Below are 20225 nucleotides of genomic sequence, written 5' to 3'. Positions count from 1 at the left end.
ACGAGGATATAACTTCACGTCTTAGCCACTAGTCACCTAAACGTTTGTTCTACAGTATGTTCTTCACAGGAAGTCGATTCTATACTGCTTACTGAGACAGGCATCATAGCCTTGAGAAATATGTTTTTAGTTTTGAGTCACAGACATCTGTGATCACATTTGACTCTCCAGTCCTATGTGCTTTGGTGTACCGCCTTCACAAATTTAATACAGATTTTATTCAATAAAATTGAATTATGATCCATTTCTAATGACTGGGGATTTCAATATTCATGTTCAAAAATGACACACCCAGGACCTGGTGCTGACTTTTGGTCTTAAGGCAAAAATGGCTGAGGTGTGCTAAATACTCTTCTGTACTGTTACCGGTAACAACCCATCCAAGGAGTTTGGTTGTGGTTCAATGTAATGCTTAACTTTAGACCATTCTCTAAACTGTTTTTTGTGTCTTAAGTTTTAGAGTAAGCTACTTTTTACATTTACTTTGATCTAAATGAAACCAGTGAAAAGTTCCACTCAGGTCTTATAAAGAATCAGAGCATTTTAATAACCTTGTTTTAGCTGTTAAAGCTACAGTGTGTAATTTTTAGCGACATCTAGCGGTCAGACTGCAGACTGCAGCAACATGAACATCTCCCCCCCACCGCTTCTCCCCCCCAACAGTACGGCGAGCGTTACGGGACAAAATGTCTTCCACGACGTCCGCATCACCTACCTTCTCAAGTGATGAGGTTTGTTTACATAGATAATTTTAATACTGCCATCTATTGTTCAGTACCGTCTCAGTTCATCTCTCTCAACTTGCCGTAGTTACTTTCGAGCGTAATGGGCGATCTCGCAATCGCTAGTTTGTTGGCTCTGCGCTGCCGTAGCGCAAAGATGTCTGCCTCCATGGCTGCGAGACCCGCTCCTATGTAATTATAAATAACGAATTCTAAGGCAACGCAAATATTAAGGTTAAAAGGCTGAGCTCGTAGATGATGATAAATAACATAGTTATGTATGATATATTACATTTCTGACTGTATATCCCAGTAATTATTACACACTGTAGCTTTAATGCAGGGAAATCAGCAGCCTCCTTGCTTTGAGACCTTTTGGCAGCATGGATCAAAGGAACAGAGCTCAGCTGGTTTAGGTGTGTCTCTTTAATTGAGGCTTTTCTGTAGCTCCCCTCTGTCTCCTTCAGGTTGTGTTGTGCCGCATGGGTTGATACTGACACCTGTTCTTTTTTCCCTGCATATGCTCACCCTGTGCTCTGTCTTCATAAAGCATTAAAGCTACAGTGTGTAATAATTACAGGGATATAAAGTCAGAAATTTAACATATTATACATAACTATGTTATTTATCATCACCTATGAGCTCAGCCTTTTAACCATAATATTTGCGTTGCCTTAGAATTCGTTATTTATAATTACATAGGAGCGGGTCTCGCAGCCATGGAGGCTGACATCTTTGCGCTACGGCAAGCGCAGAGGCAACAAACTAGCGATTGCGAGATCTCCCATTACGCTCGAAAATAACTACGGCAAGTTGAGAGAGATTAACTGAGACGGTACTGAACAGTAGATGGCAGTATTATGCCTGAGAAGCGTTTAGTCTGCCTGAAACCAAAGAAGAAGAAGAAGCAGGTATACGGCGCTTCAGTAACAAGAAAGGTGAACAAGGCGGCAGGCGTGAGTGACTTTGCAAACTGTTTGGCACTGTGTGGCCAAACATCAGACGAATGGAGGATCATGCCTACTCTGTATCACAACGAAAAGCGGCGGACACCGAACCCCCGTCATCTAAGAAGCGGAAACACGACGAGAATAAACGCAAGCGTGACAAGAAACGACAAAAAACACGGATCAACATTGGCACGGCATTTACACGATGGAAGTCACTGATGGAGGAAAAAGGTTTTCAAAGTGACGCTCAAGTTGCCAGTTTTCTCTTGGACAGGTAATTAAACCTACACACACAATTGTCTAATATCACTGCAGTTTTTGGAGTACAGGATGCTCAGACCTGTCTAAAACAATAACATGCTGCGTGATGATGCTGTTACTCTCCAGTATACTTATTCAGCAACGTCCCTGACGTTTCACAGGTAATGATTCAGTAATTTTCTGTAAAACAATTTTCTGGATATATACCTCGGTTAATTCTCTCCGGCTCCTTTGGAGATCTTCAAGCCTTTCTTCCTCTGCTCTCACCCCGCTGGCACCCCTCCCTCGCCTGGCCCTAGCTGCACGCCCACCCCGGCCTCTCTGCCCTCTTCCTCTCCCTCTTCCTCGCCTTGTAACCCCCGTGCCACAAACAAGACTTGGACTCTGTAAACGGGGAATATATATTCTTCCAGCGAACACAATCTCGCTGTTAAACTAATGACTACAATTACTTCGTCTGTTTATATCACCATGCAAAGCAGCTCACCAAAACGTCACAACGATGTAGAAAAAATAACGGGTATATTTATTATCTAAAGTCTACATGAAATCTATACCCTACACAGACTAATGAAATACTATCTGTAAAATTATCTATGTAAACAAACCTCATCACTTGAGAAGGTAGGTGATTCCGACGTCGTGGAAGACATTTTGTCCCCTAACGCTCGCCGTACTGTTGAAGGGGGAGAAGCGGTGGGGGGGAGACGTTCATGTTGCTGCAGTCTGCAGTCTGGACGTTAGATGTCGCTGAAAATTACACACTGTAGCTTTAAGTCCTTTTTATCTGTTGTCAACATTTAAATCTATCTGCCTGTAACGACCAATGACAGCCAGTCCACTGTCAAAATGCTTCAGTTTTCTTAAGAAGGTGCAGGCATGGTTAAGTGTGAATGAAGAAAAAACTGAGGTATTTCCTTTAGTTTCCCATTTTCTTTCAGACAGTCATTTAGAAATCTCCATAAGTGCATTTAAAAAAGAGAGTGAAGGAATAAAATGCTATTTCAAACTTAGCCCACTGCTGAGTGGTGCTGTTTCCAGAAGTTGCAGAGAGCACCCCATGTGGTCCATGAGGGCCCCTTGGAGCACCCATTGGTTACCCCGGTTCTGTAGTGTCTAAAATGCTGTAGCCCAAATACAGACTAAAACAAAGATGCTTAAATCAATTCAGATTACACTCTCCATCTATTCAATTTTGGGTGAAGGTTAAGGTTTTGTAGATTGCTATTAAGTATTTAAACTCTTTGGCCCATCTTATTTAATTAAGCCGCTACATTCCTACACTCCAAATAGACCCCTGATGTCAGCCAACCAGCTCCTATTGTCTGTCCGTTAATCCAGGCTAAATTCCAGAAGTGATAGAGCTTTCTCAGAGGCAGGACCCATACTGTAGAGCACAACGCCCGCAAATTGTTCATCCATGGCCCCCTGGATGATATTTAATTACAAGTAGAACCAGCCCAAATTCCACAGCCGCTTGTGCATGCTGCTGTGACTTTGCAGGTTACCGTTGCATTGTGGGGAATTTAGTGTTGGTGCAGTTGTGTTGCAAAAACCAATACTACATTCCCAGGGGAAAACATGATTGTGTTTTTCTTTTATTCAAATTTTTTTGTTGTGCTTTGCATTTTGGATTGTTTTGTTTTCTGCTTTTGCCCCTTTAACAATCCAAGCTGGGCTGAAGTCGGTTGTCTAAGGAGGCGGAGTGCACTAACTGCACTAAGCAACTGGTGCACGCAGGTGTCAGCAGAGGCTGATTGAAGCCAAAATAAAAGGAGCCTGGATGGAGGGAGGGGGCGGAGCCGATCCTGCAGGTGGTAGAGACGGACACGCTGCTGAGTGAGGGGTAGTTGGGATCCACACGATACTCTGAACAAGATGCAGCGCTACTTAGAGGCGCGGCCCTCTGCCTGACTGTGTCGTCTGTTCGCCTCCCGCTATTCTGTGCCTGGCGTGTGGAATAACCTGTCCCTCGCTCGGCAGCGTGTCTATTAGTGATTGATCAGCGTGTTTATTTTGGCTTCAATCAGCCTCTGCTGACACCTGCGCGCAGCATTTCAAGAATCTCTGGCTGAATTCTGCGTCCGCTGTCATTATTCATCACAAAGTTCTTATAATTCTTTGTACAAGATGGGATTTTCCTTTGAAGGAAGTATTGTTTTGTCTGTGTTCCACAGTTTTTTGTATTCTATTTCTTTTATTCACATTTTTGACTCAGGTAAAAATGCAGATAAGAGCCATGAGAGAGAATACAACTGATTTTTTCTTATTTTACTATTTGAAAGCAGTAATCCGTAGGATAATAGAGCAGCACAGTAATGCCTTTTCGGTTTATAATGCATGCACTTTCATTTATGTATGTATGTTAATAACTTTATACTTTCACAATGTGTTAAGTCTTGGTTCAATAGACTATGTTTATTTCAATATGTTTTAATAAACATTTAACCAGTTCGGGCCTCAGCTTGTAGCAGATTAGTTTTTTTGGCCCTTGGTGTATTTGACTTTGACATCCCTGCTGTGGAGCAATGCTCCTTTTTCTTTCAAAGCTCTCACCTCTTAGACTAGTTCAAATCCACACTGAAAAGGCGCCTCTTCTCCCTGGCTTTCCACGCTAGTTATGATAAGATAACTATAAATATATATATCTGTGCACCTCTAACCATTTAGATACATTTGTATCCAAATTACACATTCTTGGTCTAATTGTTTTTGGCAAGACACTAAATATTGCAGTCTTGCTCCGCCCGTTCAGCAGGCACAAAACTTAAAGATTTTGATGACTTTATAGCCCACATACCAAGATATAACAATTTACATATGTTAAGGGGCGCAACTGAGTCAAAGTACAAAGGAATTAATCAGAGCTCCTCACAAGGTCCCAAAGATAATTCAATCATACATATATGGTCATACCTGGAATGGCTGATCAGTATAGTTCATATACAATTGAAGGCATATGGTAATTTAGAAGGCTTATAGTTGCAAATCATTTCACTGCAGAGACAGACAAGCAGATTACCTTCTCTCCATAACCTCTGTCCTTTGTCATCATCTCTCGAAGTGTTTGCAGAACTTTGATGCACAATTTCTCTTCATTTTCTTCCAGCAACTGTTTGGTATGCTTGATCAGCCTGCACCATATTATTTATCAAGAGTCAGTGGCACTTTATGAATCAACTTGGAAATAACATAAATAGTTGAAAGGCTTACTTGCATATGAACCCCCCGCTCTCACACTTCCTGCGTGAGTCAGTGTTCTCTGGGAAAAGCAGCTCAGGTCGATGCAGCACATCCACCAGGACGGATAGCTCAGCCTGGACCAGTGGGCGCAGACGATCCTCAAGAGCTGACACAATGTCCTAGGTTAAAGAGATAAGCATGTCCTTACTGTCTGTATAGATGGAATGGTTTGGGGTAAATTCAGACGTTACCTGCAGCCTTTCGATAATATTCCTGTAGTCCCTCGACACAGTCACCACAGATTCTCTGCGAGTTGAAAGCTGTGAGTTGCGAACGGACAGCCTCCAGCTTGTGGCGGTCCTCTGCACTATGTTGTTGGATCTCACAAACAGGTTGTTCACCTGGTTGTCCAGGTCCACCGGGATGGCTATTGCTCTGCTTTTGGCTGGTTGGTACAGAGAAAAATGCATTCTTTGTTTGCTGCCAATTGTGTTTTAAAAGTTCTCAATGTGAGCATTGAAGTAGAGATAAACTCACCAACATCAGAGAGCACTTTGATGCAGGTTTCAACAGAACCCTTCTGGCCAGACCCAAGCCAGTAGCAATGGTAGACCCTGAAAACTGCCTGCAGCAGCTGCACAAAAACAGGTTGCCTGGTCTGAGAGGAATACAAAAGAGAAAACAAATAAAACCCAGGTTAGCATTTTTCTTCCTGTTTCTTTCAATTCGAATAGACTCTCCTTGAGAGAAAGAAAAAGGTCCCAAACAGCATCAAACTCTCCCATCTTTCCTTTGTTACAGTGGTTCCCGAACATTTTAGCTTCTGAAATAATCACAACACATACAGTTAAGAGATGCAGCAAAAAAATTACTTGAATTAGCACATTTACACAAATTCCTTTACATTCTTAAAATAAAAGATAAAAAATATGATTTGAAATCCGCTACAACACCTCTGACCGGTGCATTTCCAACTGTGCATCTCTTGTGACAAATATTTCTGTATTTTTTAATCTGTCTGATTGTTGAGATCCTCTCCAAGTTTGGGAACCACTGATGCATTTCACCAACAGTCTGCACCACAGTGTTTAAATATCCAACACCCTTCTTCAGAGTCAATGAGCAAGAGTTGACAGAAGTTGTGGTTAGACCAGCATGCCGACAGAGTCTGAAGTCTGTTTCTTTTTCTCTGGAAACATATGTATTCCACAGCTGACACTTTCCCAGATTTCACCCATTGAAATTAAAGCCCTAATTGTACTAACTTATCGACACCAGTTAATAACAAGGTAAATATGCGTTTTTTCTGCATTCCATACAAGAAAAGGTTTTGTTTCCCTGCTAAGAAAAATCACAACAATACCTGCAAATTTTTCCTCAGACGTTTATCCTGCAGCAGATGCCAACAGGTCATGAAGAAACAAACAAAATTTGCATATATATATATATACACACAACAAAATCAAGATGGATGACGAGATCCAAACACAGTCCTTATCATTGCAACTGCAGAGTGATTGATAATCCCGGTAATCTACAATTCAGGGACAGCATTAGCCACTTTACTGATCTATTCACTTCATTTACCTTACCACATTGTGTTACCTCCACCTATAGTAATGCCTATTTTAAAGGTAAAATGGAGGATTTTAGCAAAGTTTTGAAAAGACTGCACTTAAAAAAAATGCACATGCAGAACCCTGTGCCCGTTCTCAAGAGGGAACGGCTATTATGAGAGCATGCACAAGCCCATTTCTCCTTGTGCATGCTCTGTTTACAAGTTGCTGTTTGCATCGCTGATGCAAGCTTACTTTCCAAAAGAAGATTTGCAGTTTTTCCACTATGTAAGAATCACCACTGATAAGTAAAAATGGGGACGAGCACGTAGGACGGCCTTAACATATCACCAGAATGATTGACAATTAAGAGGACCAGTTATTTTGATGATCCACCCGGAAAAAGAACATCCTACTCTATAACCTTTAAGCTAGTTTGCATTTCAGATAATGCTCGTGTGTTCGATATGATGCAGATTGACAAAAACAAAGACAAAACATGTTAAACTAAATCAATGAAAACTGGTAGATCACATGATGTATAGACCTGTAATAGCCTTTTGCCATTACAGGTCTATATATATATATATATATATATATATATATATATATATATATATATATATATATATATATATATATATATATATATATATATATATATATATATATATATATATATGATAAAGAAGAAAAAAAAATCTTAAACAGTTATATCATCTGTTCTGCAATCTTTTCTCACAACTTAAAGACAGTAGAACTGAGTGTAGCATCCCTCTGTTTACTCTCAGTGTATTAAGTGCAAATTAGGTGGTCATGAAAAAATAATCTTGACTACCTAAAATAATAATTTATGATAATTTTTTTGATGGTATGCTTTAAACCTTCTATAGAAGTCTCCATGTGTATATACAACCGTACAGCACATACCTCATCAGCTAACTATGAGTGAGTTGAAGCAAACCAAGCAACTCAATCCAGGCATATAAACAGTTTCTATCACCAGGGCTATTTTTAACAACTCTGAGCTCTGAGTACCATAATGGGCAGCTGTGTAGCTAAACATAGAAGAACATTAACATTTCTCTGTCCAGTACTAGCTCCATAAACTCTGGCATTTAGTTTACCTGCAGGCTTGTGCTCTGGTCGGAGAAAGGGGAGCTGAAAAACGTGGTTACAATGCTCATCACCGTCTCAGTCACGTAGCTTTCCAGAACATTGTCTGCATGCTTACGGTCACTTGTGTTGTTGCACACCTGAACGAAAGTTTGAATGTCTTGAATCTGCTGGAAAATTTTAATTTTTTTTTATTTTCTAGCTAAAGAAGGTATGATGCTCCTTACTCTGCAAATGTCAACCAGAAAGTTATCAAAGAGTTTCCACATGTGGTTGGAGGTGTAGATCTCCTTCATTTCCACCTCAGTGTCCACATAGCAGTGGTTTAAAAAGTTGATGTATGCAATCTTGATCTGGAACAAAAACTAAGAATTATGGAAATGTGCATCTTAAGACACCCAAAATGCAACCTGCTTCTTCTGTCACCTCAGGGATGCAGTCTTCATGGGTGACCACCCGCACTATATCGTCCAGTGGTAAGAGGGAGTTGCACTTGATCTCAGTGTAAACATTCTTGCCCTCAGTGCAGACAGCAAGCAGCTCCACCAGGTGTATGTGGTACCTAAGTGGGCTGTTCTCATCCATCCTATCCCGCTCTGACCGCATCATCTGGACCAGAGTCTGGAAAGAGGCTCGATCATTGTAGAAGACCAGAACGTCTTCTCCAGCATTTACCAGCTGTAACGAGAAACAGACAGCATTAGGGGTAAAAGAGGAAACAGTAACATACAGTGCTGTGGCAACTTATTTCCACCTTTTGAACCTCTCAATATTTTAACATGTAAACCCAGTACACCCTGGATTTTATGTGACAGGTCAACAGAGAGTACTGCATATTGCCGAGTGATAAAAATATATACATGGCTGTCAAATTTTGTTTTCAAAGAGGGGGTTGAATGTTTATTGACACTTACCAGCAATTAAAGCTCTGTTAGCACATTTAGAGACTTCTTATTAAGTAAAATGAGATGAAAGTAAGTTGCCCCATTCTGATCTACAAAACGGCTCAAAACTCAGGCAGGGTGGATAAAATCATTCTCAGGGCATTTTCACAGGGAGTGCAACCTTTGTTTTAACTGGACCATTCTAACAAAGTTACTAGATTGTATCTCTAGCTCTATGGTGTCTTGCTCAGAGATAAATCCTGCCACAGTCTCAGGTCTTGTGCAGCATCCAACAGGATCCCTCTCTTGACTGAGTGGACAAGTTTAATCGTCTGTGTAGTAGAAATGCATTGCATGCGACTGCCACCACTGTGTTTAACCACAGGGAAGGTTTGCTCAGGGTGATGCGCAGCGTTGGGTTCTGTCACCCATAACGGTTTTTCAAACAGACAAAAAAGCTCAATTTGTATCCTTTCAATGCTTACTAAAAAGAAGAAATTCTTATTTCCTTGTTAGAAATTATTAAATAACAGCTAGTTGAACCCTTTTTTACAACTAGATGACTTGCAAATGCAATAAGATACCAGATATTCATAATATTGTGTGGTTAGTCTGTCACACAAAACCAAAATAAAAGCATAATTTTGTAAACTGTTGACAAGCGGAAATGTTTTGAGTATTTTTAGTCAGAGATGGTTACAACCTCTGCCATTACGATGTCCTGACACTTTTTGATGAATTTGTTCTCAGCTTTGACAATGGTCTGTAAGAATTTGAGGTACTGGACGTTGCGGCCGTGGGTTTCAATGCAATGGACGAAGTGCTGGACCACGCGCTCATTGATCTCGCTGCACAGCTGGAAGTTGTTCATAAAAATGTGCTGCATGGTGACGGCTTCTAATATCTACAACAAGAGAAAACAAAGAGGAAGCAAGAGTCATAATCCGGGATTAAATGCAATAGTAGACAGGGTATGTGGGTGAGGGATGGGGAACGATGACTAACCCCTGGATTGAGGAAAAGATTGATGTGTTTATGGAGCAGAGCCTGGTTTTGCTGGTTTCCTGCACAGAAGTTCTGTAGAAACTCGTGGGCTAGTTTCATATTGTCCTGCATGCGGACATCTTCTCCCTAGAAGATAAAATAATCAAGTTCTAAATATTTAATCACATTTTATAATACAACAAAACATTTAATTTAAAAGCATTCTGCCTTTTCATAAGGTATCTGCAGCAGCTCAAGGACCACGGAATGAGCGCCCATGTTTCTCAGGAGCCTCTGCTGCTGTTTTCGGCTCTTTCGACCAGACAAACCTTCTTGGATACACAATCTGCTCAGACGCAGCAAGACCTATGAGAGTGGAATGATAAAGTAGGGTTAAAATGGAAAATTTCTGCAAAAGATTTGACTTTTATTTTCTGTCTATATAATTTTTTTTTTTTTTACCTCTTTTATCACTCTGTAGTTTTTGCTGCTGGAACTTTCTGCCTTCCTTGGTTTGTGTGTGGAGGAGTCATCCTGAAACAGCATAAAGCAATATGACACGTGACCTCACCACCGCTGCTTTTACCCCCAGTCATCATGATGTAAATTAAAAAGCACCTTTTGAAGTTCCTGCTCAGCTGGCAGCCCCTCTCCTCCATCCAAGCCCTCATCGGGTCCCTGCCTCTTGTACACCCACAGCTCAGATTTCTCAACTATAGACCGCAACTTATCCAAGTCCTCCTTTATCTGCTTGTAATTGTCCACATCTTGGCTTGTCACCAGCAACTGCACCTGTTATTAAAGTTATGGAAAGATAGATATCATTGTAGTTTCTACTAAGGTAAAATCTACCATATAATTATAGAAGCTAGTAATTATGTTGCTAGCTCCAGGATTATTGATTTTCCTTAAAGTGAAATATTTAACAGATGATTTATGCGGCTTCTGGGACAGGTAAGAACAAATTTATACTCTTACTTACACTCACTGATATTCTAATGTTAAAAAGATGCAATAATATGATAAGCTTACTTTTTAAATCTCAATCTCTTTTAGTTGAGTTTTGTGGGATTGACGAACACAAAATAGTTTATGATTATTATTAGTGTTTAGAAATGTATTAGATAGGATCTAGGACAATGTGCTTTGAGTTTAATTTTAAAGTGCTGATTTCAGCCCCAACTCGACTTCAGGGCTGTTGCCCTGCTGGAAGGTGAACCTTCTCCCGGGTCTCTACGTTTTTGCAGCCTGCATCATGTTTTATTAAAGGATTTTACTGTATTTAGCTTTATTATTCTTCTTTACCTTCTTTTTAAGATCTCTGCCAACGGAGTATATATCAATCCCCACAGCATTATGCTGCCATCTCTAAGCTATAAATAAATGATAGCATACTGAGGGTGATGCATATTGTAAGTTATTTGCCACATAAAATGTTCTGCATATAAGCAAAAAAAAAAAAAAAAACTCAGTCTCCATCTAATGTCACCAGAGCTCCTTCTTCCACTTTTTCTAATATTTTTTGAGCACCTGTTACCTACAACACTAATCAGACTAATTTTCTCTGTTTGAAGCATGGCCTTAAATGTTTGCAGGGGTTGTATTATAACATCCTTTGAATGTCTGTTAAAAACTGGCAGAGCTTATAAAATGGTAAAAGGCATTACTGTACTCTACTGTACTTATATGGCACTTTTGCACCTCAGATGACTTGACCAATATGCTTTACGCAATAATAATTCACCCATTCATGCACACACTCACACACTGATGGTGGCAAGTTACATTGTAGCCACAGCTGCCCTGGGGCTCACTGACAGAAGCAAGGCTGCTGTGCACTGGCGGCACCCGGTCCTCCAGCCACCATCAGTAGGCAATGCGGGTAAACTGTCTTGCCCAAAGACACAACAACACTAAAAGCAGGAGCCAGGGCTTGAACCAACAACCCTCCTGTTGCAGGGCAAACTCCTCCAGCAAATGCTACTGTCGCCCCAACAACGCCACTGTTGCCCTAAAATAGACCAACATATTTAGAAATGTTAACTATTTTGGCTTTCAGTACTTTAAGTGGGCAGGTATGCAACGGTACCAGAGCTCTCACTTATAAATTTTACCCCTTAGTACACCAGGACCACCCCCTCCCTGCAGTTTACAGCTTGAAACAGATTTGTTAATAATAAAATTGTATCAAAACAAACCCGATGCTTCGGTGTAAAACACTTGCCATACATTTAAGTGGTTGTATGTGTTTCCGATGAGTAAAACCAAAGGAAAACCATCAGTTATCTGGCTCCAAAAGGACACAAACTAGAGCACAGTTGAATGCCAACAGCAGCCCTCTGAACAGTCCTTCACTACACGAAAATAACGGAGGTCAGACTCCGCAAGCTTGCATTAGCGCATCCAAACATACTTTTTTTAATGTTTTTAATTAGATCTCTAGATATACAGACCAGAATAAAGTATTGCTAATGTTTCGACTGCATACTTGCATGGCATAAAGGGGAGTATTGGCACTTAGTTTCTTTTCTACTTAAATCTCAGTTTATTATCTATAAATTTTATTCAATAAACTATTTTATTGTGGAGCGAATGAAATAAGTCATATAAATAAATTGAGCATTAACAGCAGATTAGTTTGTTTTTTATCAGCAGGGTTACCTGTTTGAAGGCCTGTAGGACCTCCTGCCTTTGGCTGAAATGCCTGAATAGCAGGTGCAGGGCTCTGGATACCAGCGGAGGGTACTCATGCATGGTTAAGTGCAGTAATACCCTCAGGAAGGTTCGACCACCGTGATCATCCAAGTCGAGAGGTGTGTTATCCTCACTACAGATAGATGACAGATACTTTAATAAGAAAACATCTATTTCACTTTTTTCCCTGACAGTCTCACTTTACCTTCCACCAAAGATGGCCTCTGCTTGCTCCTCTATGTGCTCAAAATCCAAAGCTCCTGCATTTTCAAGCGGAGACTATGCATCAAATTTCAGTGGACCCAACTTTTATATGTTATGAATTTAAAAAATAACCAAACCTGGCATATTGTTTGGTCCTTCTACTGCTCCACTTATAGATAACTCGTTCTGGGAATTACTCTCATCAAACTCCCTCTTGAAGATTGACAGAAGACAGGAGATCCTGTAGTCCAGACGGACATTCAGGATAAACTGCAGCAAAGAAAGCGCAATAAATTCCAGAAATGCATCCCATGCAACTTCTAACTTTCATCTCCATATATTATATGTATTTCACCTGCAGGATCTCTATAATCTTGAGTTTAGTGTCCATGACCAGTATGTCCTGTTTCTCAGGTTCAATCTGTGTCTTCACTGTGCCTCCGTCCGAACGGCTGCTTGGATCTATAGGAAGGAACCCGCCTCCTCTCAGGACTACTTGGGACATCAGCTCTCCAACGCCATGAATAGACCTCATTACATTGCTGCCTGAAAAAATATATATAAACACCAAAACAGATCAACTACACAGGCACCATATTCAGGTCCTTAATCTGCCACTCTAGGCTTTCATACTTCTGCTTCCATCTCCTTTGTCCAGCTTGGTGAACGGGAAAATGGTGCTAACATGGACACAATCCAGAATAGCCAGCAGGATCTTAGTTAGTCTGAGCAGGTCACTGAAGTTGTAGAAGCCGAAATAAATCAGATTCCTGGCCAGATTCACCACCTGAAATAAGAACAACAAAAAACTACAAGTTTAAAGTTTTTTAAATAAGATTTTATGAAACTAATATAACTTAGTGCATTATTGTGAAATAAACAATATACGATACATCAACTTAGATTTTTTGTCTGGAGTAAAAACAGCATCACACCAAGAAAATTAGGATATTAAGAAATATCTGAAGCTTTAAACATTATACACATTTTAATATCCTTCTGGTCTAGTAAGTCCACTACATAAAATTGACCATAGTTTAAACTGTGCAAATACTTTTTGACTGACCTCAGAGGTGAGCTTGTTCTTTTCCTTGTCTGCAAATGGAAAGTTCTGACACACCACGTCTCTGAGGTAGTTTTCAACAAACTCCATTGTCTCCGAGAATCGCTCCTTTATTTTATCCTTGGTCATCCCATCGTTGTCATAGCTTCAGATTAGAGCATAAACACAACAATAAAATGGAAACACACCCAGAAACACAGTCTGCACTGAACAAATTGTTTGCGCCCCATCTCGTACTCGTTAATGGAGATTTCCGATGGGATCTCAGACCAAAGCCGAGCGTATTTGACTGGCGTGACTTGTTCCTGGGGGTCCCGATCCACATGCATGTGTAGCATCAGCCGACAGAATGAAGCGCGTAGGTCAAAAGGCAGGTCTTCGTCCGACATGCACCTCAAGATCAGGTCTACATCCAGCTGGATGGAGATCTTGTTGATTGCCAGATACTGACGATCCAAACACATCCTGGCAAACAGGTTCAGCTGGTACCTGTCAGAATAAAAGCAGACAAATCAACAATCCAAACTATAAGTGCTGCTCAGCCCAGGTTATATCAGGCCCAATTACCTGTAGTAATTGATCACTTCTTTGTCCTCCTTCTGGCCCTCTTTGGCATCCTGAGCCAGCTCCCTGATGCTTTTACTGCGGAGTTCTTTATCACTGTTATTCCAGAACAACCACACTTCCTCCTCATCCTCCTCTGCTTCCAGAGAGTTCTCCCCAAGCTGCTCTCCTTCAATCTCAAACCTTGAGAGCACCAATCTACAAAGGTAATCCAGAGAAGAAAACAAGATTTTTATCATATTATTTTATTAATCTTTAATTTCATTATATAACAAAGAAGGTTAAGACACAATTCTCGCCCAAATATCAGGTAACGATATCAAATATAATCAGAGTCAACAAATAATCAGTTTTTTTAACACTGATTTAATTTCTTTAAAAAGACAAAGTCGCTTTGCAAACAACTTGAACCTGCTGCTGTGCTTTAGATCTTTGCCCTACTGGGTCACGTAACAGCTCTGAGCTTCAGATCAGTACCTGACGCCTGGACATTCAGCAGATTTCCTAGTCCAGTTATACTGAGTTCCTCTTGGAGATTGTTAATCATTTTCAGTCAAATGTTATTAATGGTTAATACTGGAATCCCAGTGAGGGTGCCATATCTTCCCCTGCTTTTTGTTGTTTTTTATTCCATTCATGCACTGCAAAAACAATCTAGAAATAAGTAATAAGTCCTTAAATAAAGGGTATTCAGCCTTAATTTGAGCAGGTAAATAAGATGATTTGCCCATGGAATGGTTTTTTTTATTCTTAAAATAAGATAATTAGATAATATGCAATTGAAATAAGACAATGCAATTGTTTTGTTCTCATTTTAAATGCAATTTGTCTTTCTCAATTCTCCCAAGGAGTCTCAGTTACCTCTTCAATTCAAGAAAAAATGCACTTATTTTAAGTAAAAAATTACTTATTGAGACTTATATAATTTTGCAGTGTTCCCACCACAGAGTGTTCAGTGTGTTTAATGTGGCTCTTGGCTCTTCAGAGACCCCTGCGTGAGTTGCTTATCAGCTCCTGGGGTTTATAATGTTTGAATTGGTGAAGATTGAGGAGTTCTTGAAATCTGGACACAACCTGGTGTTCCAGCATCACAATGGTGCCAAAGACAATTAAAAACATTTAAGCTCAGGAAATGCCCAGCTGTTTTAACCTTCTGGAATATTTGTGGACTGAGCTGACTGACTTTTTTTTTCCTTCTAAAGGTACAGCAGAGGATGTTCTTTTTCTGGTTGGATCATCAAAATAAATGCTCCTCATAATTATCAATCATTCTGGTGATATTTTTACGTAAGGCGTACGTGTTGTCCCCATTTTCACTTACCGGTGTTGAGTCTGACATAGTGGAAACATTACAAATCTTCTTTTGGAAAGTAAGCTTGTATGAGCAATTCAAAGAGCAACTTTTAAACAGAGTGTGCACGAGGAGAAATTGGCTTGTGCATGCTCTCGGATGGGTTTAATAAGCGTTCCCTCTCGGGAGCAGGTATCTGGTTGTGCATTGGCTTTTTTTTTTTTTTACTGGAGAGAGCGGGTCTTTTCAAAAATTTGCGAAAATCCTCCACTACACCTTTAAGACAAAGAACTCCCTTTTGGATGGACTACCTAAACAATAAATTGTTGTAGTGTGTTAATTAGAGACCTTGACTCAAAAGAATAAATGGGTTAAATTTTTTTTTACTTTGTTTCTATGAGGATGTCTGCATTTGCCGGGTCCAACACTGCAGTGCAGATGAGCTCTTGTGTCACAGGGATGGACTTATTCATCGACACACACAGATCTGACAAGTAGTCCAAGAACCTGGTCACAAACACAGGCAACACAAAAATCAATCACACACCACACTGACCTTCTGGAGAACCTTCATAATCTAGGAGTTGTTCAACCAGTAAAAAGATTGATCAGGTTCCCTGATGGACCACGATCAAGCAAACAAACTGTGGCCCACCTGGGCTCCCGGTTCTTGCGAACCAGGCTAACAAATGTGTCGATCTCTGCAGCAGTAATGTGCTTCTCCAGCAGTTTTCTGTTGTTATGGAGCAAAGCCGTGATGGTGTCCTCGGCCAGGACATCGTAGCCAATCTGTTTCTGCATGAAGCGAAACTGTTTGGCGATGTACTCCTGCAAAAGTCAAAATAAATTAAAAACACATAGGTTAGGTGCAGATGCAGGAAAAGTAAGCACAAATATTTTCAAGGTATGTAATATTTATGTCATCTTGCACCCTCTGAAAAGTATTAAGAAAGATAGGCCTACAGTCCAATTGATGACTTTCCATGTTGTTTTTTTTTTATTTGTTTATACCAAGCCCCTCTTACTCTGGTACACCTAAATAATATCCAGTAGGACCAACTACCTACCTGCTAATTAAGTTGATTCTGTGTTTTATTTTCAGTAAAGATCCACGGGCTCTCTGAAGGACTCAGAGATCATTAGCGGACAGACATCTTCATAAAGACCAAGACCTTCACCAAACAGGTAAGATTAAAAACTTTGGAGAACACGTCCCCCTGAACACACCGCCTGATATTGAAACACGGAGGAGGCAGCATCATACTGTAAGAATGTTGTCTAATCACCTAATTTTATCACCATGATTCCTAAAATATTTTGTTAAAATATTAATAGCTTTGAATGGACTTCCTTCTACTTCAAACTTTTAATTCATGTGGTTTATCGCCTACATTTAAATAATTATCTCTTTAAATCTTCTATTTCTACTTGAAAGACTGTCCAAAGAAACAGAGGATGCTCACTCTAGTCACATCTTACTAAACAAAGATGACTCTATCATCAATAAAAAAGCTATTAATAAAAATCAGCTGATCCTAGAAGTACGCAATTTGAGATACGTGAGCAATTTTCACAACATGAGCTTTATCTATAATTATTCTGGGTTGATATATTTGGAGAAAGTAGTTTAGTGTCTCAAAGCGCGGACTACACAGGATGTTCATCTACATTACACAGTGTAATGTATTGCATTGTGGTTGTTACAGAATGATGAGGTTTTTCCCCCAGACAGAAGTCTAACCCTTTAAAACCCTGTCAGAAGGTTGGAGGTGATGATAAGAAATAAAGTTAATGATTAAAAATTTCTACCTGATTTTTGCGGTAATCCTGCTGAGAGTGACGCAGGACCCTGTAACACAGACGGCAGATGTGTCTGAAGGGGGCATGACGCTGGTCTGCCAACTCGTCCAAACGCAGCATTGGCCCATCCCCGCTGTCTGTGAACGGAGCCTGTAGCAGTTTGAAGATCTACAAGCAGGGAGGATAAATTGATCACTTTAATTTTGCAATTTGGAGTCAATTTTGCACACCTCTTTGACACAGAGTTCCACAAATCAGAGGACGAAGGGGGGGGGGGGGGGGGGGGGGGGTCAGTCTACTTAAAATAGTTTCCAATGTTGCTTTATTGGATTACCTGTTTGAGAATATTCTGCTCTCTCATGAGTTTCTGTCGCTCCCTGTTGGGTTTGTTCACCATAATTTCCAGAACATCCTGTCCATTGTTGGGAATGTCCACAACAAAGAACACCAAATCCTCCAGAAGCTTTGTTACCGCTCTGAATTTTTCATTATAAAAGACACATAAACACAACTTAACATGAACATCCTCTTCAAAGAGACGACTGCTTTACTTGGCTTTTTCTACCTCCTCTCATTCTGGGTGATAGTGCCTTTTTCCAGCTTTCCTGCAATAGAGGCCAGAACTTTACTGGCATCGTTAGCAAAATCCAGGTCCCTAACTTCGGCTGGGGAGACGGGCACGATGGCGAACGCCTCTTTGTCCTCCTTATGTGCAGATGTGCCGATCTTGAATCAGAAATAAAATACAACATGTTCAATGAGTAGAAATTCATTGACTCATCAATCTTTCTTGTCACTATGAAACCATAATTTTGTATCGTTGTTAGAATACAGACATTTTATTTAAGGCACAAATTAAAACCGTTTAAAAACTTATAAATGTTTATGACACAATCAAAAATGACAAAACAGTAAATAAAAACTAGAAAAGTGATTAGTCACTTACCCGCAGCATGACGGGTTTTTCTTCTTCCTTGTCTATCGGTTGGTTGGTGCTGTGAACCCACGTATTGGTGCAGAGGTGTCGAAGCCGCACATATGAGTTTCTGCAAAACAGGCCAGAGTTTCTGTTTTATGTAAAAGTCTCAGATAGCCGTTAATGCTTGTGGCACAGTAGTAGAGCAGATGTCCCATAAACGAAGGCTGTTAGTCGTTGAGGACCAACAGCTCAGGTTCAGATCTCTGGAACATTAGGCATCTAATGACTAAATAATGAAATAATGGCCACTGAAGCCAAAGATCTCATCTCCAGAAAATTTAATCTAAGCAATGTTAAAAAAGGCAAAACTAAGTGCAAACATCTTATTTATTGTTTGTACCACATGTCAGTATCTGTTTCCTTTTACAGTGTCTGCATAGTTCTAGTGTTTATGTTTCCAGTATGCTTCGGTTTCAGAGAGTCACAAGAAGCAAACGTCTTATAAATTTATAAGTAGAAGAGGAAGGGCTCAGAAGAAAGTAATAAAACCAGAGTGTATCTGGGAGATTTTTTTCATGTGATGGTGCAGCAGTAGGCAGAATGGTCCGAGTGTGCACAGCTATACAAAAAGTGAACTGGGGATTTTATTTTTACCTAGGTATACCAGAAAATAATCCACTCTACCTGTAAGTTTTGCTTCCACTTTTCAATATGTTCATGTCGTTACTAAATATTTGTGGTGCAGTTGTTTTTTTTGTTGTTGAACACATCAGCTTTTAATGCCACTAACGATACAAAGAAAGTTAGATACCCATTTTTTTCTGCAGCCAGCAGACAAAACTAATCATCATCTATCCAACCAAACAGAGGCTGTATAATCATTACCCACGTTTGACTGTAAGTGAATCTCTCTTGAAAGTTCCATCACATAGACACTATCTAGTCTAGGATAAAAGAATTAATCAGATTAATCATGATTTAATGGTTGTGATAATACTTGTCAACTGATTTAGTAATTGAATAATAATTTTCTTAATATACTGACACTATAACATCCCGTTTGTTGAAAGAGCAACCCATTCAGAGCAATACACCAAAACATCATAAAAAATTATTCTGCATTTAAGACAAAACACCTTCGATGGTGAGCTCCATCCAGAACTTCTGAAATAGCAGTTCTGAGAATTTCATTTCAGATAAATATCTTTAATAATAAATCTTTCTAAAGTAATCTATTGATCAAAACATGAATCACTACAGTGTAAATCAATAAATAACTAAAATATCAGATAACCAGATCTCTAACATAATTAGGGCTGCCATTAAGGATTATTTTGCAAATCGATTGTTTTTTTTGATAAATAAATTAATAATCGGAGGGCCAAAGGTTCCTTAAAGAAGATTCTTTATGAAATTAAAAGAAACTAAAACTTTTCCACTTAAGGTATTCTGGATAGAGCAGATTGACAGGTTCAAAAAGTGTTTTATCTTAAATGCTAAATATTTACTGCTACTGTGTGTAGCTTTGTCATCTAAAGGCATGATTTCGAATCTTTATACTCCAATTAACAATTAATTCATTCTTAAAATGGTTGACAATTCAATAATTGATTAATCAAAATTAATCCAATTAATTGTTTCAGCCCTGAATCTAGAGAGCACAAACATTAACTGTTCCCACCATGTGTCCTTCTTACCTGGGCACAAGAGAGTCTCCCCCCCTTAAGGTGGTCGGGTCCAATTCGAATATGGAGGAGATGTCATTTCCATCAGGAACAGATATAAGTGTGTACATGACCTTATCTTGGACATTTTTCAAACGGGATCTCAGGGCATGCTGCTCTGAGTCAAGCTACAGAAACAAAATTACTATTAGAAGATGAATTTAAAACAAATTCATGAGCACATTTTGTCTAACTGGTAGAAAGAATACCAACAGAGCTTAGCATGGATGGATGGAGTTTTTAAAATAACAGAAAATCCAATAGAATGTCAAATCTTTACATTTTGCCTTCGAAACTCTATTCAAATTTT

The 20225-nt window shown here is 39.6% G+C and overlaps 1 protein-coding gene across 4 annotated transcripts in view; it reads right to left on the bottom strand.

Annotated features, from left to right (window-relative positions):
- The window catches only part of LOC119785392 (inositol 1,4,5-trisphosphate receptor type 1-like), a 144388-nt gene that overhangs the window by 80138 nt on the left and 44025 nt on the right, over nucleotides 1-20225 (bottom strand). For 3 of the 4 annotated variants that reach the window (XM_038288020.1, XM_038288019.1, XM_038288021.1), the window contains exons 1-28: nucleotides 19889-20038; nucleotides 18219-18318; nucleotides 17838-17998; nucleotides 17607-17748; nucleotides 17282-17440; nucleotides 16128-16300; nucleotides 15860-15979; nucleotides 14185-14379; nucleotides 13855-14106; nucleotides 13621-13762; nucleotides 13188-13341; nucleotides 12910-13100; nucleotides 12692-12824; nucleotides 12556-12610; nucleotides 12318-12483; nucleotides 10275-10448; nucleotides 10119-10190; nucleotides 9885-10022; nucleotides 9678-9803; nucleotides 9376-9576; nucleotides 8215-8466; nucleotides 8016-8141; nucleotides 7800-7928; nucleotides 6480-6506; nucleotides 5654-5774; nucleotides 5368-5561; nucleotides 5147-5295; nucleotides 4956-5067 (exon numbers count right to left, since the gene is read on the bottom strand). In XM_038288020.1, coding sequence (XP_038143948.1) covers nucleotides 4956-5067; nucleotides 5147-5295; nucleotides 5368-5561; nucleotides 5654-5774; nucleotides 6480-6506; nucleotides 7800-7928; nucleotides 8016-8141; nucleotides 8215-8466; nucleotides 9376-9576; nucleotides 9678-9803; nucleotides 9885-10022; nucleotides 10119-10190; nucleotides 10275-10448; nucleotides 12318-12483; nucleotides 12556-12610; nucleotides 12692-12824; nucleotides 12910-13100; nucleotides 13188-13341; nucleotides 13621-13762; nucleotides 13855-14106; nucleotides 14185-14379; nucleotides 15860-15979; nucleotides 16128-16300; nucleotides 17282-17440; nucleotides 17607-17748; nucleotides 17838-17998; nucleotides 18219-18318; nucleotides 19889-19986 — 4062 coding nt within the window. In that variant the 5' untranslated portion in view covers nucleotides 19987-20038. Of the gene's footprint in view, nucleotides 1-4955; nucleotides 5068-5146; nucleotides 5296-5367; nucleotides 5562-5653; nucleotides 5775-6479; nucleotides 6507-7799; nucleotides 7929-8015; nucleotides 8142-8214; nucleotides 8467-9375; nucleotides 9577-9677; nucleotides 9804-9884; nucleotides 10023-10118; nucleotides 10191-10274; nucleotides 10449-12317; nucleotides 12484-12555; nucleotides 12611-12691; nucleotides 12825-12909; nucleotides 13101-13187; nucleotides 13342-13620; nucleotides 13763-13854; nucleotides 14107-14184; nucleotides 14380-15859; nucleotides 15980-16127; nucleotides 16301-17281; nucleotides 17441-17606; nucleotides 17749-17837; nucleotides 17999-18218; nucleotides 18319-19888; nucleotides 20044-20225 lie in introns of those variants that run through there. The other variant, XM_038288022.1, reaches the window with a different exon arrangement.

This window comes from Cyprinodon tularosa, unplaced genomic scaffold, assembly GCF_016077235.1.
Source record: "Cyprinodon tularosa strain WSP-4 unplaced genomic scaffold, ASM1607723v1 ctg248, whole genome shotgun sequence".
In the NCBI taxonomy this organism is placed as follows: Eukaryota; Metazoa; Chordata; class Actinopteri; order Cyprinodontiformes; family Cyprinodontidae; genus Cyprinodon; species Cyprinodon tularosa.
This window is presented reverse-complemented; position numbering and strand designations above follow the sequence as displayed.